The sequence below is a fragment of the Capsicum annuum genome, chromosome 9 (assembly GCF_002878395.1).
Source record: "Capsicum annuum cultivar UCD-10X-F1 chromosome 9, UCD10Xv1.1, whole genome shotgun sequence".
NCBI lineage: Eukaryota > Viridiplantae > Streptophyta > Magnoliopsida > Solanales > Solanaceae > Capsicum > Capsicum annuum.
This window is the reverse complement of record NC_061119.1, coordinates 140,383,826-140,403,535: the sequence shown is the minus strand read 5'-3', so window position 1 is coordinate 140,403,535 and position 19,710 is coordinate 140,383,826. Positions and strand designations below refer to the sequence as shown.

Below are 19,710 nucleotides of genomic sequence, written 5' to 3'. Positions count from 1 at the left end.
ATGGTGCCCCTTTGACTCGTATCATCCTCCCCTTCTTGAAAAGGATTTGACCTCGAATCCAAGCCTTGCAAAACAGTAGGAGACACAAGCAAACACATTTTCCTCATGGCATGAGGGTCGGGTAACAATCATGCATTACATCACGCCAAGGTTGCTCACACTTAAGATATAACCAAGCATCAAAATGGTCAATTAAGGGTGTTAACTCGAAAAAGTAAGAACTACTTGGTCATTCAAGAGCTTTGAACAAAGGGTATGCTAGAGGAACCATTGTATTCAATCAACCGCTCATGAAGGCTCACATGGATTCCAAGTCTCATTAAGCTCGTAACCCCTTTATAGTACTCATCTTTGTTGGAGACCTTTCCCTTACACAACTTTGGCCTTTCAAGTAGATTAGGGATCTCTAAGAAAGACTTTTCGTCATAGGGATGAGTTCCAACAACCTCACCCATGGTTGGCTTGTCTTCTTGCCCAAGCACTAAGTGGTGTGGAGAAGAACCACCATATTTCAAATGATCACCGGGATCAAATGGGTGGAGTATCCATGGCCACGGGCTTAGGAAACACATCTTTCCCCTAAGATTACCACCAATACAATTATTTACACCATCTATACTAACATGATCATCAACAAACACAATTAGAGGGTTATTCCTATTCAATTGACCAACATTTTTAACATTACTATTTTCACACATAAGTTGGTCCTCATGACTTCCACAAGACAAATCGATCTTGCTAGAAGAATCAATTTTGTTATCATTAGGATCAACTAGTGTATCCACAATTTCAAATTGTACATTATCATTATGAAGTAAAGAGACATTTCAACTAGTGTATCCACAATTTCAAATTGTACATTATCATTATGAAGTAAAGAGACATTTGACTCACATAAAGATAAGCTATCATTCACTATAGTGCAAGAGTTAGCTTTGTGACTATTAGAATAAGAATAGTATACAAAATCCTACTTAGAAAAGGATTGTAATGTAGTGTCTATAAATAGGGTGTCAATGTAATTATGTAGACTACAATTCAATAATACTTCTTTTATGGAAGAAATGCAAGATAAGGTTGCGTACGATACACCCTTGTGGTGGGGCTCTTCCCTGGAGTCTGGACACCGCGCATAGCGGTAGCTTTAGTGCACTGGGCTTCCCTTTTTTATATTTCTCACATGGTATCAAAGTAGGTTGGTGAGAAACTTACTGGGAAGAAAACTCAATAAGTCAGTCCTCGTGCTTCGATTTTCAACGACTATCAAGTCTAGTTTGAGCCCTCGTCTATTTTACAAGTGTTGTGTGAGAGGCTAGCTTTGGATGGCTTCAGGAGGAGTAGAGGTAGGCCGAAGAAATACTAGAGGGAGGTGATTAGACATGACATGGAACAGCTATAGCTTGCTGAGGACATGACCCTAGATAGGAAGGTGTAGAGGTCGCAGATAAGGGTAGACGACTAGTGTGTATGTGTGAATTGTAGCAAGTAGTTAGGAGAGCTCTTGTGTAGCCGAGTTAGTAATCCTAAGACTGTCCATAGGTAGAAGCCTCTAGTCAGGAGAGTTTGGGTGTAGTGGGTTTATGTTACTACTAGGTGGGTGTCCTATTTCTTATTTTGCATTGCTCTTATTTCTCTTATTTCATTTTTCTCTGATTTCTATTTTTATTATTTCTTATTCCTTATTTCTATTATGCCATCCATCCTGCTTTATGTTTCATTACGGCCTTGTTTACTATTCTTTATCTTCAGCCAGGGGTCTATCGGAAATAGCCTCTCTACTTTTTTGGAGGTAGCGGTATAGACTACGTACATTTTACCCTCCCCAGACCCCACTTTGTGGAATGCACTGGGTTTGTTGTTGTTGTTTTGTGCGAAAACCAACACTACCACGAGGTGCGAACTTCTTAAGAGAGCAAACCCCAGCAACCTCATCTCATCTTCGGCGAGCCACGCGCTGGCGTGTGCTGTTTATTTCGGCCAGTATTCTTTTCTAGCGAGGTCGCCACTTCATTACAAAGGCTGCATTGATAGCTTTTTTCTTGATTCCGCCAAGTTTTTAAAGATTCCGATCGCCGGAACCTTCCAGCGACTTTTTTGGCTGTTTTTTTTCAGTAGCATCGCTTATTCATTTCGAGGTTGCTCATATGATTATTTTCTGATTCCAAGCAACTTTCGAACATCAGATCTTATATCCGGAGACTTTTCTTTTTCTCGACCAAATTTCTGCAGTATTTATTTTTCATGATTAAGTCTTGAGTCTTAATGAGTAGATCAGAAACTCAGATGTTAGAATTTATGAAGAATCAACGAGGGGAAGGTCAATTTGGAAGATCTCGACCTACGTATAGTTATTGTAAAAGATTTGGACATACTCGTGGTGTATGCTATTCTCGACCTAAGTGTAGTTATTGTAATAGGCTTGGACATACTCGTGGAATATGCTATTCTTTTCATGGTTGAACACCTAAAAATTCTCATATTGCTCAGTCTAACACCACTGGTGATCAACGGGTATATTTATCTAACAAGGAATATAATGAGTATCTTCAGTATCAAGCAAGATAAGCATATATTTCTACTAGTAGCCTCAACTGCATAATCTTCTACCTTTGGATCATGGGTTGTGGACTCAGGTGCTTCTGACCATATTTCTGGTGACAAATCACTTCTGTTTGATATTGTTTATTCACAATCTCTTTTTGCTATTACTTTAGCTAATGGAATTCGAACAGAGCCAAAAGAAGTTGCACAAGCCAAACCTCTATCTTCTGTCACTCTAGACTTTGTTCTTGATGTCCCGGTTGCCTTTTTAATCTTGCATCTGTTAGTCGTTTGACACGTGCCTTTGATTGTAGTATAACTTTTTTTGATGATTCTTTTCTAATCTAGGATCACAAAACGGGGCAGACAATTGACATAGGACATGAATCACAAGGTCTTTACTATCTTACCTCTTCAAATTCCTTCATAGCATGCTCCGCTATAGATTTTCTCGACCTTATTCACAAACGTTTAGGACATCTGAGTCTATCCAAGCTACAAAAGATGGTGCCTAGTTTGTGTAGTTTATCCATATTAGATTGTGAGTCATGTCAACTTGGGAAACACACCTGTGCTACATTTTCACGTAGTATTGAGAGTCGCTCAGAGTCTATTTTCTCATTAGTTCATTCTGATATTTGGGGTCCTAGTAGAGTCAGTTCACCCTTAGGATTTCGTTATTTTGTTTCTTTCATCGATGATTTTTCAAGATGTACTTGGGTTTATTTGATGAAAGATCGTTTCGAGTTTTTCTCTATATTCAAAGGTTTTTATGCTGAAATACAATCAATTTGGTGTTTCTATTTGTACTTTTCGTAGTGATAATGCCTTAGAATACTTATCCTCCCAGTTTCAGGAGCTTATGACTCATCAAGGAATCATTTACCAGATATCATGTCCATACACCCTCAGCAGAACGGTATAGCAGAAAGGAAAAATAAGAATCTCATTGAGACTGGCCGCACTCTTCTCATTGAATCCTATGTTCCGCTGCGTTTTTGGGGCGATGCAGTCCTCGCATTTTGCTATCTCATTAATAGAATGCCATCATCTTTGATCCAGAATCAGGTTCCCCATTCCATACTATTTCCTCAGTCATATCTCTACTCTATCCCCCCTCGTCTTTTTGGGAGCACATGTTTTGTTCATAACTTAACCCCAGGAAAAGATAAATTAGCCCCTCGTGCTCTCAAATGTGTCTTCCTTAGTTATTCTCATGTTAAAAAAGGGTATCAATGCTATTCACCTGATCTGGGTCGCTACTTTATATCTGCTGATGTCACATTCTTGGAATCTCAACCTTACTATACTCTTCTGATCATCTTAATATCACTGAAGTTTTACCCATACCTCCATTCTTACCCACACCAATCTGTGAGGAATCTACGATTACTTCTCCATCTCCAGCTACAGTGCCACCACTTTTGACTTATCACCGCCGCCCACGTCTAGCATCAATCCTAGATGATTCATGTCATGCGCCTGATGCTTCCTCTACTGCGGACCTGCCTCCTTCTAGCCAATCAGTTGCACTTCAAAAAGGTATAAGATCCATTCATAATGCTAACCCACATTATACTTTCTTGAGTTATTATCATTTGTCATCACCCCCATTATACTTTCTTGAGTTATCATCGTTTGTCATCACCCCATTATGCTTTTGTATCATCTGTGTCCTCTATTTCCATCTCTAAGACTACAGGTGAAGCACTTTCCCATTCAGGATGGAAACAGTCTATGATTGATGAGATGTGTGTTTTACATACTAGCGGTACTTGGGAGCTTGTTTCTTTTCCTGTAGGTAAATCTAAATCTACTGTTGGTTGTCGTTGGGTTTATACAGTCAAAGTTGGTTCAGATGGTCAGGTTGATCGGCTGAAGGCTCGCCTTGTTGCCAAAGGATATACACAGATATTTGGGCTTGATTATAGTGAGACTTTCTCTCCTGTGGCTACAATTGCATCAGTCCGTCTTTTTCTCTCTATGACTGTCGTTCGTCATTGGCCTTTTTATCAGTTGGACATTAAGAATGCTTTTCTGCATGGTGATCTTGAGGAAGAAGTCTATATGGAGCAACCACCTGGTTTTGTTGCTCAGGAGGAGTCTAGTAGCCTTGTATGTCGATTGCGGAAGTCACTCTATGGTTTGAAACAGTTCCCTCGAGCCTGATTCGGAAAGTTTTGCAAAGTGATTCAGGAGTTTGGCATGATTCGTAGTGGAGCTGATCATTCAGTGTTTTATCGCCATTCTGAACCAAATCTGTGTATTTATTTAGTTGTTTATGTCGATGATATTGTTATCACCGGCAATGATCAAGATGGTATTACTAACTTGAAGCAACATCTCTTTCAGCATTTCCAGACTAAAGACCTTGGCAGGACTGAAATACTTTCTAGGTGTTGAGGTTGCTCAGTCCAGATCAGGTATTGTTATTTCTCAACGCAAGTATGCTTTGGACATTTTTGAGAAGACATGAATGATGAGATGTCGACCCATTGACACTCCTATGGATTCAAATGCTAAACTTCTGCCAGGAAAGGGGAGCCACTGAGTGATCCTGGAAGGTATAAACGGTTGGTTTGAAAGTTGAATTATCTCATAGTGACTAGACCTGACATCTCTTTTCCTGTGAATGGTGTAAGTGGTGTAAGTTAGTTTATGACTTCCCCCTGTGATAGTCATTGGGATGCAGTTGTTCGTATTTTGCGATACATAAAGTCATCTCTAGGTAAAGGACTACTCTCCGAGGATTGAGGCCATGAGCATATCATTGGATATACAGATGCCGATTGGGCAAATCACCCTCTGATAGATGTTCTACATCCGGATATTGTGTTTTAGTAGGAGGTAATTTGGTGTCTTGGAAGAGTAAGAAACAGTGTGTGGTTGCACGATTTAGTGCCGAAGCAGAATATCGAGCAATGGCTGCAGCAACTTGCGAGCTGGTTTGGATTAAACAATTGTTGAGAGAACTGAAATTTGGAGAAACTGGTAAGATGGAACTTGTATGTGATAATCAAACAACCCTTCATATTGCATCTAATCCAGTGTTCCATGAGAGGACCAAGCACATTGAGATTGATTGTCACTTTGTCAGAAAAAAGATACTCTCGGTAGATATTGTTACAAAATTTGTAAAGTCAAGTGATCAACTTACAGATATCTTCACCAAGTTGCTCACCCGTCCTCGTATTAATCATATTTGTAACAAGCTATATAATTTGTATGCACCTGCTTGAAGGGGAGTGTTAGAATATGAATTGGAATAGAAATAGTATACAAAATCCTACTTAGAAAAGAATTGTAATGTAGTATCTATGTAATTATGTAGACAACAATTCAATAATATTTCTCTTATATTTCTCACAGTTACCTTGTAGCTCATTTGGAGCATGTCCACTCAAGGAAGCTTGACAAATTAGTGGATTGGAAACGGTGGATTTGGGAAAATTTGGATGCTCTATCATGTTATCCAACACCTCTTTGAAAGAGTTTTCCATCCCTCCCATTCTTTCCACTATTCCTCCTATTCTCTCCATTCGGCTACTAACACCCATTATGGCCGCCATCAAATCTTTCATGGTTACCTTTCCCGATGCTATAGTACCTATTAAGAAACACTAAACAAAAACAAAAAACAGCAAACAAGTTAAGGTTAGCAAAGAAAACATCCTCACAAGCTCTCAAGCTCACACCTTTGAAATGTCACTCAATTGGCATTGCAAGTGTCGGTACCAATTGTGGCTTGAGGTCGGAGTGGATTCTTGTTTGAAACGACTCAAAGGAGAATATGTATGGACTTGGACCAAGAAACTACAACGAATCACAAAAGATAAAAGCACATAAGGAACGCACGCAAACACGAAGAAACGGATTCAAAACTAGACCTAGTAGGTGATTACTAGTTTGTCAATTAGTACTAAAGAAACAAAGAAAAGAAACTTAGAAATCCAAAATTTTGAGCCTTAGGTTGTTTTTTTTAAGGGTGATGACGTGGCAGCCCCTTATTAGTTGTTAATATTTTGAAAAATTTTCTTGTCTCCAATTTGTGTTGATCAATATTTAATTGGAAGAGTGGAATTTCGGTTTTGGGAGGAAACAACAAGGTTTGGAGCCTTCTCAAATTCAAAAGGGCTTTGACTTGCCTTGCATCCTGTTGGTAAAACACCTTTTTGAAAGCTTTTTGGCTCTTTCCTTTTTTGTTAGTCTTGGAAAGTGCCCTTTCTCCCTTTTGGTAACAAGACTTTTTAAAAGTCTTTGGTCCACTTTCTTCTTTTGTAATAGTCTTGGAATATGTTTCAAGACTAATAAAAAGGTCACACTCTCTTTCTTTACTTACTTAGATCAAACAACCAACTTTGAAGACTTTTCTTCAACAAATCATGAAGGTGGTAAAGAACGCCAAGAACACAAACATTAACCGTACGTTCAAGCTCGAATTTTAGACCTAGACTCTAGTAGTGTTAGTGAAGAAGAACCTAACACTAGAAACAATCAAAACACATAAAAACTCCTAGACCTAAGCCTCAAAGTTTCGACCAAGACACAAAACAAGAACAACTATTTCCTTTTTTTTTTATTTTCGTTTTTGACACCTCTTCTAGTGTTAGGAAACAAGGATCTACCACTAGAACACACAAACACACAAGAATTCGAAGGCCAAAAATGGGACAGATTGCTTTTTTGTTTTTTTGGATTTTCAGTTTTCAACACTTTTTTTTTCCTAAGTAACAAGCCCAAGATTGATCTCGTAGGAACGAAATCAATCCTTTCTCTGATACCAAATGATACAAATCTACTATGGAAATACGGAAACAAGGTGACAACAACACCACGACACCAACACAAAGTAGAAGAACAAGAATATAAAAAGCCAATAAGCAACAACACCAAATTAATTTGCAAGAAAGTAAAAGGATGGATAGTGAGACATAAAATATTACAAGCTTTAGGAACTAAAGTGTGTATCAAACACTAGAACCCATAATATTTACACCACACTCTTACGAAGACCTCAAGGGAACTGGAATCCCCAAGCAATCCTCGTTTCTAAACGGGTAACCAACACAACGATTCCACGTTGCCACAAGTGAACCCACACTTGCACAAGTGATTCCACACTTGCAAAGACACTCTTAAGAGTATTCTTTCAAAATAATATCCAAGTTGAAGACCACAAACCTAATAGAAGCTATTTATAGTCTTAGGCTAAACTTATTACATAGTAAAATGACCAAAATGCCCTTAATGAGAGTAACAAAAGGGGCGGCCTTGGAGTGTAGGCATGGGGCGGCTTTGGAGTGTTTGAAGCCCTTCTTCACACTTCAATGCTTGTTCTCTTGGTTAGGCAGCAAAGGCAAGCCCCAAGCTTGAGTCGTCTTTATCTGTTGGCCTCCAATGATGTTGTCGAAAGCTATGGTGCCCCTTTGCCTCGTATCAGATTGGGAGCTACCAAGTCTGTTCAGTATTTTGTCTAAATTGGAGAGAAGGGGGATGGAGGGTGGGGGTTACTCAGTTAAACAAGGAGTAACAAGACACTCCTGATAGCGCTTGAAGTGAAAGGATGGTCACTATACACTTAAAGCAGGATACTCCCATTCTTGCTTTTTAATGAGATCATTTACAAATGTTCATGGAAATATTTGGAAGACTAAGCTCCCCCCATAGATTATATGCTTCAGTTTGATAGCCTTACATGACGTTGGTCTAACTCAGGATAATCTTAATAAAAGACACGTTCAGACAGTCAGCATATGCTTCATGTGCCTACGACAGTCAGAAACTAATAGATATCTACTGCTGCATTGCTCTGTTGTTACAGATATCTGGCACATGTTCCTTGCTGTTTTTGGCATCAGCTAGTTTATGCCTTGGAACACTAAAGCAGCCTGTGAATGCTGGTCTCTATGGAAAGTTGATAAGTCCATCTTGCATTTTTGGTGTGTTAGGAAAAAAAGTAACTGTAGAAGCTTTGACGGGATATCAACTCCCACATGCATTCTTAAAGCTTGATGCATCTTATGGTTGTTTATTAGTTGGCATAATTTAGCTCCTGCAGATTGTCCTATCAACTTTTTGAACTTTGTCAGCTCATGCATAGGCCATTTTTCGTTCATAGCTTTTTATTACATAATCTTCTACTTTGCATCTTCTTGATGCTCTCTCTAAAATTTCCGTCATATAAAAAGGATAATAAAGTTGTGAAGTGGAATTAAATTGCTGGTATTTCCCCCTTCATGTACTCTCATTTCTCAAGCCTAGTTTTTGCCGTGTTCCTAGGGAATTGAAATTTCATCTTCTAACACCAGTCTGATCTTCCTCTGTAACTGATTCTGTCAAAATCCAATATGGCTAAAGCTTCATCATTTGCTCCATTCCTCAACTGTATAGTTCTAGAAGCCATCTATAGACCTCCGAGTTCACCACTTGGTGTTTCTCTATAATTTCCATGAAAAATATGGATGAGTGAGTTTAATGGGTGTTTCTCTGATTTTTGAGTGCAAAGAGCCAGAAGAAAAAGGGAAAACAATGAAAAAGAAGAATACAAATGAATGAACGGATGCATTTATTTGAGAATTGATGACAAAGACGAGAGAGAGGAGGAAAGAGATGATGGTCCTGTTCCCTGAGGAGACTAAAATTTTCGTGTGTGGGGGGGGTGGGGGGGTGGGGGTGGGGGTGCGGGGGTGTTCTCAAACTATATATTTTTGCTCAAAACCTTTCAAATTATTTGGGTTAAAGCTACGTGTCTTATATTGATTTGTATTCCACCTCATTCCGTTTTCATTTCACACACTTTGTTTTATTGGTTGTTAGTGGAGGGTTCAGCAGACATATGTCTTCCGAGTAAAGTGTTCAAATAGGTTGAGCCCTAAGGTAAGATGTCTAAATGAAAATTGGTGTCATGTTTACGTCCAAAGCTCTTTAATTATTTGGTTTAAAGCTATGTGTCTTATTTTGATTCATTTTCCCACCTCGTTTCATGTACATTTCACACACTTTTGTTTTATTGGTTGTTAGTGGAAGGTTCAGCAGACACATATCTTCCAAGTTCAAGTGTTGAATAAGTTGAATCTTATGATAAGATGTCTAAATGAAAAATGGTGTCAGCTTTAAGGGGTTGTCGATGTATTTAGACTTAAAAAGATGATTAGCTGATTAACAATAAAAAAACAAGAAGATGATTCGACTTTAAAAAACAGGGGTACACTCAAATGGAACACCCTCCAAGCGACTCAAGAGGCGAATCAACAAGTTCTGAAGCACTGGTGTATCAATCGAACTCTGTGGAACCTTAGCGGGCCCCACACACCCTGTGAAATAACACTGATCAAGTCCGCTCCCAGACCGAGTAACCCAGCGACCACCACCACTAGCTCCCTCTACCTCTAGCACCACTAGCACCATCCCTACCACTCTGTGAACCACCTCACTGTAGATATCTGAGTAGGGCAAAGCTGAAGCTGAGAACCCTGAATGGGTCCATACACATTTCGGGGACAAACCTTGGCCAAATGGCCTCATCACATAGAAAGCACCCTCTACGGCCTGATCCAATCTGAGGGGGCACAAACGAACTAGGACGACCGCCTTGGCCTGTAGAACTGAGACTGGAACCGCCACTAGCATGACCTGATGCCTCCTGAAGCTGCAGTCCATATAAATGAACCGATTGGCTGATTCTTCCTCTCTTAAGAAGAATATTTTGACAGGTAAGAATCAATTTGCTAATCTCAAACCTCGAAATCGAAGACAACAGCAAGTCAGAATCAATTTGCTAATCTCAATCCTCCAAGTCGAAGACTACACCAAGTCAAATGATCCCATGCTGTCCATATAAAAATTTAAACTTCAGAGTTGCACAACTTTTCCAAATAATTTCTCTAAGGCTAATGAACCTTGGACCGACTTCAAGTATGATACTTTAGTTATATTATGTAACTGAAAAGATGCAATGAATTTTGGATACACGTCCCTTCGCTACCTGTTGTTTTCAGATAAAGTTTGCAAGTAAACTTCACTTCTTGCAACAATGTAATATGTGGTGAAGGCACTTGTTGTTTGAGTTTTGGATTTGATGATATATATCTACTCTGCACTGCTGACTGCTGAGGCATGCGTTAGACGTATTTATTTTTGTTGAATGAGCACAACTCCAAAAGCACCTTGGCTAGCAAGTATTTTTTTCTGGGATGGAGCTTCATATTCATATACATTCCCACTTTTTCATTCCTCTTCCCTCCCCTTCTGAGAAAAGGAATCAAAATGTACAGTGTGATCTATATCTCGTCTATTTTACCCGTGTTTGCCCTTTTCTTGTTTTCTTGATGTCTTTTCTCTTTCAGATGTTCAGGAGGAACCATGGTTTGGGTCACAATATGTGGAAAAAGATATTCCATCTTCTCTATTTGAGTTATGGAAGGACCCTACAGAAATTAATGTCTGCTTACATTTTCCTGGAAAGAATGAGTTTATTCCATCTGATTTTTCAATACGTGCTGGGAAGGCTAAGTGTGACTCAGAAAATGCGAGACCAAGATGCATATTTGATGGGCCACTGATGAAGATCTGGTACAAGCTGGATAACACATTTAAGCTTCCTCGTGCCAATACATATTTCCGTATTACACTGAGAGGGGGATACAGTAATTTGAAGAATGCTTTGCTGACTGAATTATTTATTCACCTTCTAAAAGATGAGCTGAATGAGATTTTATATCAGGTTATTTACTTGATTATTGCCCTCTACAAAGATGAACAGCTTTTAAATAACTCATTTACACGAGAACTATTAAGAGCAGGTGTAATACCGTGCAAGCTCTTTTACTAGTGGTCTTTTTAATTGCTGAATTTCTATCATTCATTTTGTGGTATTTGGCTGTTAATGTTGCATCTAAATGCAGGCTAGTGTGGCTAAATTGGAAACTTCTGTTTCTCTATATGGTGACAAGTTGGAACTTAAGGTCTATGGTTACAATGATAAGATTCCGGTCCTTTTATCAAAGGTTTTGGCGATGATAAAATCATTTTCACCAAGGGATGATCGCTTCATGGTATATGCGATTGCTTTGAATATGCTTCCCTTGATATATTTTCCTAGATATTGCTTGTTCTCTTTTTTTTTTTTTTTGAATCTTTTGTTTCTCATAATTTCTTTGCTGCCTTTATGTTTGAATATCAAGGAAGGAAATAAAAAGGAGAGTGGAAAAGGATTGTCTCTTTAATTACTGAAATTATTGATTCCCTGTTTACCTATCAGGCTCAAAATGAAATGAATGTATTTTTTTGTAGTTAAAGTTGAAGGAAGAAAATGTATGCAGTTCACCACCATTCTTTTATTAGTGTATGCTTGAGGACTGAAAGGATAGTTCTTTGATGATCACTCACGTGATGAGCACTGACTCTTTCATTTTTGACTAACTTCATTCACTGTCTCCTCTTTGAGAGTATGATGTGTGAATCTGAGTTCAGTTGCGGCCTAAGTTATGTGTATTTCTGGTGATAATTAGCTGGTAAGGTGCTTGTAAATGGGCATATGTTTACAACCACTATGTGGTACATGTTGAATGGGAGTGTTTGTAACCACTATCTGTTTCTGAAGAACTTTTTGGCCCATGTGCATGACTGGTAACTGTTAAGCATCTTAAGCATAATGACCATTGCCTTTTGGAAACTTCTATTTTGCGATAATGATTTTGGTATAAATAAGATTTGGGTGCTTTATTTCTTGAAGTAAGGGTTAAGTTTGACAGGTTGTCAAGGAAGATATGGTAAGAACTTTGAAGAACACCAACATGAAGCCCTTGAGTCATTCATCATACCTGCGACTGCAAATCCTGTGTCGGAGCTTCTGGGACGTGGAAGATAAGTTGTTGCTGTTAAATGACTTGATTCTCGCTGACCTGAAAGCCTTCATTCCAGAGCTTCTTTCCCAGGTGTGCCAGTTAATAAGTTATTAATCTCTAGGCAATTGTCAATTGTCATCAACTTATTAACAGTTCTCTGTGAAGGAGACCTTTTTAAGAGGCTTACTTTTTTTCTTTTGCTGAATGATGATGGTATATCAAATGGTTGTGTATATATGCAACAGTTGAGTGGTTTTATATATGCTCAAAATTTGAAGGGGGAAGGCCTTTTTGCTTGAAGCTATATGTTCCTATTGTAAGCAAAAGGCAGGATTAAAGTTTTGGTATCATGTTTGTCGTCTTGGCTAATTGTTGCCTTGAAATGACTCGGATGGATAAATTAACTAAAAAGTGATACTCAAGTTTACTTGCCAAAATATATAATTGAAGGTACTACTTATTGCTACATCCTAATAAAAACCGATGAGTTTAGCCAGTGACCTTGATGCATAGTACTGAGTGCTTTTACAATGCCTCTAGTGATTGACCTTTTCGATATTGCTTTTCCTGCTCTTGTAGCTCTTATTTGACGAAAAATCCTATTGACGAGAAACAATGCTGGTTACATAGTTCTAGGTTATCAATATTTACAAAAGACATATTTGGAAACTTAGAAGATCCACAAGCCGGGAAATGAATTTTAGGTCCTAAGAGATCAGAAAACCTTTGTCCTTTTGGTTTCTTTCGGCTATGCAGATATGAGGGTAGTGGCGTTCATGAGAGAAATAAAAAAACACTAGCAGAACTAAAAATCTAGAGATGGCCCTCTGCTGAGGCTGGGGTTCGACAACTACAGTAGCTGTATGCTCAAAATTTTTTTAATAAGTGTACAAGAAATATTTCGAGTACCTACTTCAAGTCTGGCAATAAATTATTAGCCACTTTTAGTCTTACTATTTATTTCCTTATATATGGCTGATGTGGTGGTTTACAGGGGTTGCACTCACACTATCAGTCATCTTGTGCCTTGTGATGAATTTCATTAATATACAGTATCGAGGCTATCATTTGTCACCACCCTCTTTATTATTGCAGCTGTATATTGAGGGCCTTTGCCATGGCAATTTGCTGGAGGAAGAAGCACTCAGCATATCAAAAATATTTAGAAGTAATTTCTCTGTGCAACCACTACCATTTGAGATGAGGCATAAAGAGAGTGTCATGTGTCTTCCAACCACCAGTGATCTAGTCAGAGATGTCAGAGTAAAAAATAAACTGGAAACAAACTCTGTGGTTGAGGTAATTAAAATTTATGCATTTTTGGTCTTATAATTTTCTCCTCTCTCTGTGTGTATATATATAGCAACAACATTATACCCAGAAATAAGTGTGGGGTCTGGGGAGGGGTGGTGTCACTGGTGTGTACGCACTACACAGCCTTACCCCTACCTTGTGAAGGTAGAGAGGCCCTTTCTATATATATATATGAAAGGGAGAATCTCAATTTTTGTATTCCTCACAATGGCATGTTAGGTATTTTACTTTTTTTGTCAAGTAAAATTATCCCACATGGTAATTGATGGTGTTTTTTTCTGATATATTTTCATTTTTGCCCTTATTACTTTAAGACCATTCCCACTTGGATTCCTTCTTGCCACTATCTTTTAATTAAAACTTCATTCATTTTTAATTAACAATCACTTTAGCTCAAAAAATTTATGCCAAATTACTTTTAGTAAAAAATTAAAGTTTCCTATGATTTTCAGCTACACCCTTATAGTTCTTATTAATATCGAACAATTCTCAAAAAACATATAGTAAATAGGGCAACAATAAATAGTTTGTTGTACTTATTGTTTTTCTTAGCTGACATGAATAAAAGATAAAATAATAATTAAAGTGGGAAAAATAAGGCATACTTTTAGGAGGCATGTAGAAAGTAAACATGATAAGTAAAGGAACCGAGTGGAGTAATTTGTTAATGCAGTTTAATAAGTATTTAATATCCGTCTAAATTATTATGAAGTTAATTTGTGTAAAAACTCTAAATTAATGTTATAATAATTACAATACAAACTTAAGTCAATGAAATATTTTTGTTGTATTAGATGATTCTATAAGATGAAAATACAAATTTTGCATAAGCTCGTCACATGAAATGAAGAGCGAAATTTAAACTCAATAAATATCAAAATAATTTTACTTCTATTTATACCTAAAAATATTACATACTCACAAATTTATAAAACTATCAATATTTTTCTATTTATGTTCGCCAAATCATAATAATATACATATTTTAAATCATGTTATTTTACGAAATTTCGAATTACTTGTGGCCTTGGATATATTCTAATTCTATGCTAGTACTTTCTTCCTCACATGTTTTTTTTGTTGAAAATTAATGAATTATACGACAACAACAACATACCCAGTATACTCCCACCAAGTGGGGTCTGGGGAGGGTAAGTGTACGCAGTCCATACCATTACCTCAATGTGAGATAGACAGGTTGTTTTCGATAGGCCACCGACTCAAAATAAAGCAATTTAAGATGAGTAAAAAACAAGAAGATATGCTAGAAATTAACATACTCAATAATACCCAAAGCAAGATACCTCAAGTATACACCAAAACATACAACATCGTAACTCAGACTAACCTTCTACTCTAATTCACCTCCTCCACAACGTCCTATCCAGGGTCATGTCCTTGGTAAGCTGAAGGTGCTCCATGTCATGTCTAATCACTTCCCTCTAATCTTTCTTCGGTCTACCTCTACCTCGCTTGAAACCATCCTTAGCCAACCCCTCACACCTCCGCATTGCGGCATCCATGCTTCTCCACATCACATGACCGAACTATCTCAACTTTACTTCCCTCATCTTGGCTTCCACCAAAGCGACACCTACCTTATCTCGAATAACCTCATTTCTAATACTTTCTTTTTTAGTACACCCACACATGCATTCTCATCTCCGTCACCTTCATCTTCTGAATGTGGGTCTTCTTAACAGGCCAACACTCCGCCCCATACTGCATAGCCGGTCTAACCACCACTCTGTAGAAATTGCCTTTGAGTTTGGGAGGTACCTTTTTGTTACACAAGATACCGGAGGAGAGTCTCCATTTCATCCACCCTACCCCGATCCGATGACATCATCGTCAATCTCTCCATTCTCCTATATCATCGACCCCAAATACTTGAAATTATCTCTCTTACTGATGGAATGAGTGTCAGACTTAACAACCACATCGGACTCATGAGACACCTCGCTAAACTTACACTCCAAATATTCCGTCTTGGACCTACTCTAATGAATTATGTGATTAAAAATTTAATAATTATGAAAACTTACTAACAAGTCATGTTTAACATGTCATTAGACTTAATTTTATTTTGTATTGAGTAAGCCCGGGCCTCATGAAACTTGTGTGTGTGTGTGTGTGTATATGTTGAGAGAGAGAGAGAGAGAGAGAGAGAGAGAGATCTTTTCAGTCTATTCAGTTCTTCCTGAAATCCAATGAATCATTTGACTAATCTGTTTTCTTTGTCTGCAGCTGTATTTTCAGATTGAACCTGAAGAAGGCACTGCATTGATAAGATTGAAAGCATTAATAGATCTCTTTGATGAACTTGTGGAGGAGCCACTTTTTAATCAGCTAAGGTATAATGAGATTGTTTGCTCTTTGTATGACCACCTTTGAGGCTTCAATGAGTACTGTGATTGCAGATGTATCATCTGATTCTTCTCAAGCTCGAAGCTGTCCGACTTCCCTGTGACAAATGTTACAATTCACATTCTGCGAATATGACATACTTCATGTGGCTGTTATATTGGTATCCAGGGTTGCATGTGATTTTCTATTAGTTCCTTTTAACTCTGACCCACCTAACGGCACTCTGGTCAAGTGTTATCCTTTCATGCGTCTTTGATGTTTTCCCATGGGTTATTTTCTTGATATGCTTAACATGTTTCATTACCTCTTAGACCCTCTAAACAACACATCTTCTAGTTTTCTTATGTTATATTAATTTCAGGATATCTTTTGAGGCCGCTTCCTTTAACTTTTGAGAACTGCGCTCTTTGTTTCTGGTTATGTACTTATGTATGAAGCAGCAAACATGACCATAATGTGTTCACAATTGTGATTACCTTAAGGACTTCTGTTACTTTGTTAAGTCTTACCCTTTCTTCTCTGAAATAGGACGAAGGAGCAGCTTGGTTATGTTGTTGACTGTAGTGCACGTGTAACATATCGCGTAATGGGGTTCTGTTTCCGTGTTCAGTCATCTGACTATGATCCTGTCTACTTACAAGGGAGGATTGACAACTTCATAAATGGTGTGGAAAAATTGCTGGTAAGCATGAATATTTTTTTGTTAAGTTGTTCATAAGCTGCTCTAAGGTGCTGTTTAGATACTTGCTTCTCGTTCTGCTTAGGTAGAATAGAATTTTATATTTATTCGCCAGAGACTTTTCATATGCCTAATGCTATTCATTACTAGGGGTGTCCCAAATTTTTATATTTGAAAATCTTAGTTTGCACCATTGGTGCTGGGATGAGATGAATAGGAAGATAGGGTTGCTGATATTTGCCTGGCTGCAATTTGTGATGTTTAATTTCAGGCATATTAACTTAATATTATTCAATTGATAGGACGGTCTCGATAATAAATCTTTTGAGAGCTACAGAACTGGGTTGATAGCAAAACTTTTGGAGAAAGATCCATCGCTTGCATATGAAACAAATCGTTTTTGGGGTCAGATCACTGATAAAAGGTATTTGGTCTATGCCATGTTTCACAATGCATATATAGATATCACCTATTAACTACGAGCGTTTGGAAATATAATGCGTTATTTGCAGTATAATAGTTTCGGTGATTTAATTGTAATTTAATTTTAATCATTCTAGTTAATGTGAACATGTGGAATCATGTAAAAGTTTTTCAAGTCTCCACATAGCCTTATTACTTCATGAGCATGCCAACTAATTATAAGTTGTAATTATAATGTGGAAGTTTATTACATTTTTGTTATGGTGATACGTTAGCATGACTCATAATTACTTTCTCGATCCCTTTTTATTAATGGCGTTTGATTGGCATGATGTTTAAGAAAGGAAGACCGACTTTAAAAACTTGTGGTCTACAAGAAGCCTTAGCTATTTGTGCGGCCATATATGAGAAGTTTAATGTTAAATTGTTTTTCTAAATACAGAAAGGTATCATTCTTTTTTGGGACATACTAAAAGGTAAGTGTGCCACATGAAATGGGACAAAGGAGTAATATAGTAGCGTGTCTAAGAGTTAACTGTTCGTTGCCAAATTGTGCCACCTGTCAGCTCATATGGTGGCAAAGGAAGCTTCTTATTTGATGGTGATGGTATGTAAGGGTCATGAGTTACCCAGACATACTAAAAGGTAAGTGTGCCTCATGAAATGGGACAAAGGAGTAATATAGTAGCGTGTCTAAGAGATAACTGTTCGTTGCCAAATTGTGCCACCTGTCAGCTCATATGGTGGCAAAGGAAGCTTCTTATTTGATGGTGATGGTGTGTAAGGGTCATGAGTTACCCAACATGCTTCTGGGTGGAACAAAAATTGAGAATTCGATGCTAGCTGAAGTGTCACCAGGATGGATACCTATGATGACCTATGTCACGGTATCTCCTGCCGCACCGTGTCAATCCAACTCTATTTGGGTGTGGATGTGTCCTCAGGCGGTTTCAATTCCTAGCTATGACACTTGGTATGTGCAATATAGTAGGTTGCCCTGTCAATTAGTCGAGGTTGGGCAAGTTGGCTCGAGCAACCATCATAAAAGAAAAATAAAAGGAAAAAACAATGTGGGTGTGGGATAGACACTAGATTTGATCAATTCACCTAGGTGTGTTGGTGAATTATGGTTGAGAAGCCTAGGTTGGCTGGGTTTTCTGGTTTCAATTTATGGGTTATATGGAACAATACATATATATAAAGTAAGGGTATTCAGAGGTGCTTTTATTTGGGATCTATCGACTTGTGATAATTGGTTGGTCACAAACTAATTAGAGCATGCAAGTTAAAGGAGATGATCTGAATCGCTATCGTTGTGGAAAGATTGATTTGCTGGCTGTAACGTATGTTGTCAATGTAAACTGGCTTGGGAAGGGATTTGCTTAATTCAACTCCAAGCAGTATTAAATACATAACATCTTTATTAAAAAGGTTTTAAAGTTTAACAGCATGGTTGCACTAGTAATAGTTATAACCAGCAGAACGTGCTTCTGATTCTAATTTTGTGGTGTCCAATCCATAAAGGTGCATAAGAAACTTTTCATTTTCCCAACAACTGTAAATAGCGGGCTTAAACATTTCACGTGATGGTAGTTAGACTTGCGGAAAATGAATCATTGTTGTCAAATGAAATAGAAGAAAAAAATAGCTTCAAGTTTAGTGTGCTCCTCAACTCTGTTTCACTGATTTTTAGGTACATGTTTGACATGCCTGAGAAAGAAGCAGAGGAGCTGCGGAGCATCCGGAAAATTGATTTAATTGAGTGGTACCACACCTATTTAATACGACCATCTCCCAAGTGCCGGAGACTCTGTGTTCGGGTATGGGGTTGCAACACTAGCTGGAAAGATACTGATGCACCTGTAGCATCAGCTCAGGACATCAAGGATCTCACTTCCTTCAAGAAGTCGGCCAAGTTTTATCCAAGCCTATGTTGAGAATTGTAATTTCCTGTATTGGACATCCATGGTCTTGAGGTCTACATTTATCGTTTGAGTATGCAAGAAACTTGCTTAAGGTCTTCATCATAGAAATTATGGAGACACAATTTAGCTCAATAAATAACTGCACTTATTTTGATATTTGTGGAAGTTTGTACTTCCCAAGGTATGTAGCCTTGTTTCTTCGGATTCCATCTGGATGTAACGGGAAACTTGTTTTCCATTTGATTATTGTATCCAAGATCAGATGATATACCAGTTGTAGACATTACTCCTACTCCCAGTGTCTTGAGTTTTCCTTTGCTTATTCAGTTGTAGCACTCGCTATCATTTTGGATACTGTTGTAGGTCTAAATATTGATGTGAAACTTGGCAACCTTCTACCAAACTTGTAAAAAATATGAAGAAACAAAATGGCTGTGGTCGCAATTCCGAAGGTATTCTTAATCACTCAATGACTAAATTATGCTCACAAAATGAATACTCTTAGGTGGGGGGGGTGTGTGTGTGTGTCTGACTGATGTTTTGCTGCTTTAGTAAACTGTTTAGATGATAATGAAGTTAGTTGGACGTCGTTATTCACTAGATGAACCGTGCA

General features: G+C 38.0%; 1 protein-coding gene across 1 annotated transcript in view; it reads left to right on the top strand.

Moving 5' to 3' along the window:
- The window catches only part of LOC107842726 (nardilysin-like), an 81,626-nt gene extending 62,237 nt beyond the window's left edge, over nt 1-19,389 (top strand). The window contains exons 10-17 of the mRNA XM_047397008.1: nt 10,890-11,266; nt 11,448-11,597; nt 12,297-12,479; nt 13,485-13,688; nt 15,951-16,057; nt 16,599-16,752; nt 17,052-17,173; nt 18,866-19,389. Of these exons, the coding sequence (XP_047252964.1) occupies nt 10,890-11,266; nt 11,448-11,597; nt 12,297-12,479; nt 13,485-13,688; nt 15,951-16,057; nt 16,599-16,752; nt 17,052-17,173; nt 18,866-19,109 (1,541 nt within the window). The 3' untranslated portion in view covers nt 19,110-19,389. The remainder of the gene's footprint in view (nt 1-10,889; nt 11,267-11,447; nt 11,598-12,296; nt 12,480-13,484; nt 13,689-15,950; nt 16,058-16,598; nt 16,753-17,051; nt 17,174-18,865) is intronic.
- Nucleotides 19,390-19,710: the final 321 nt, after the last annotated feature.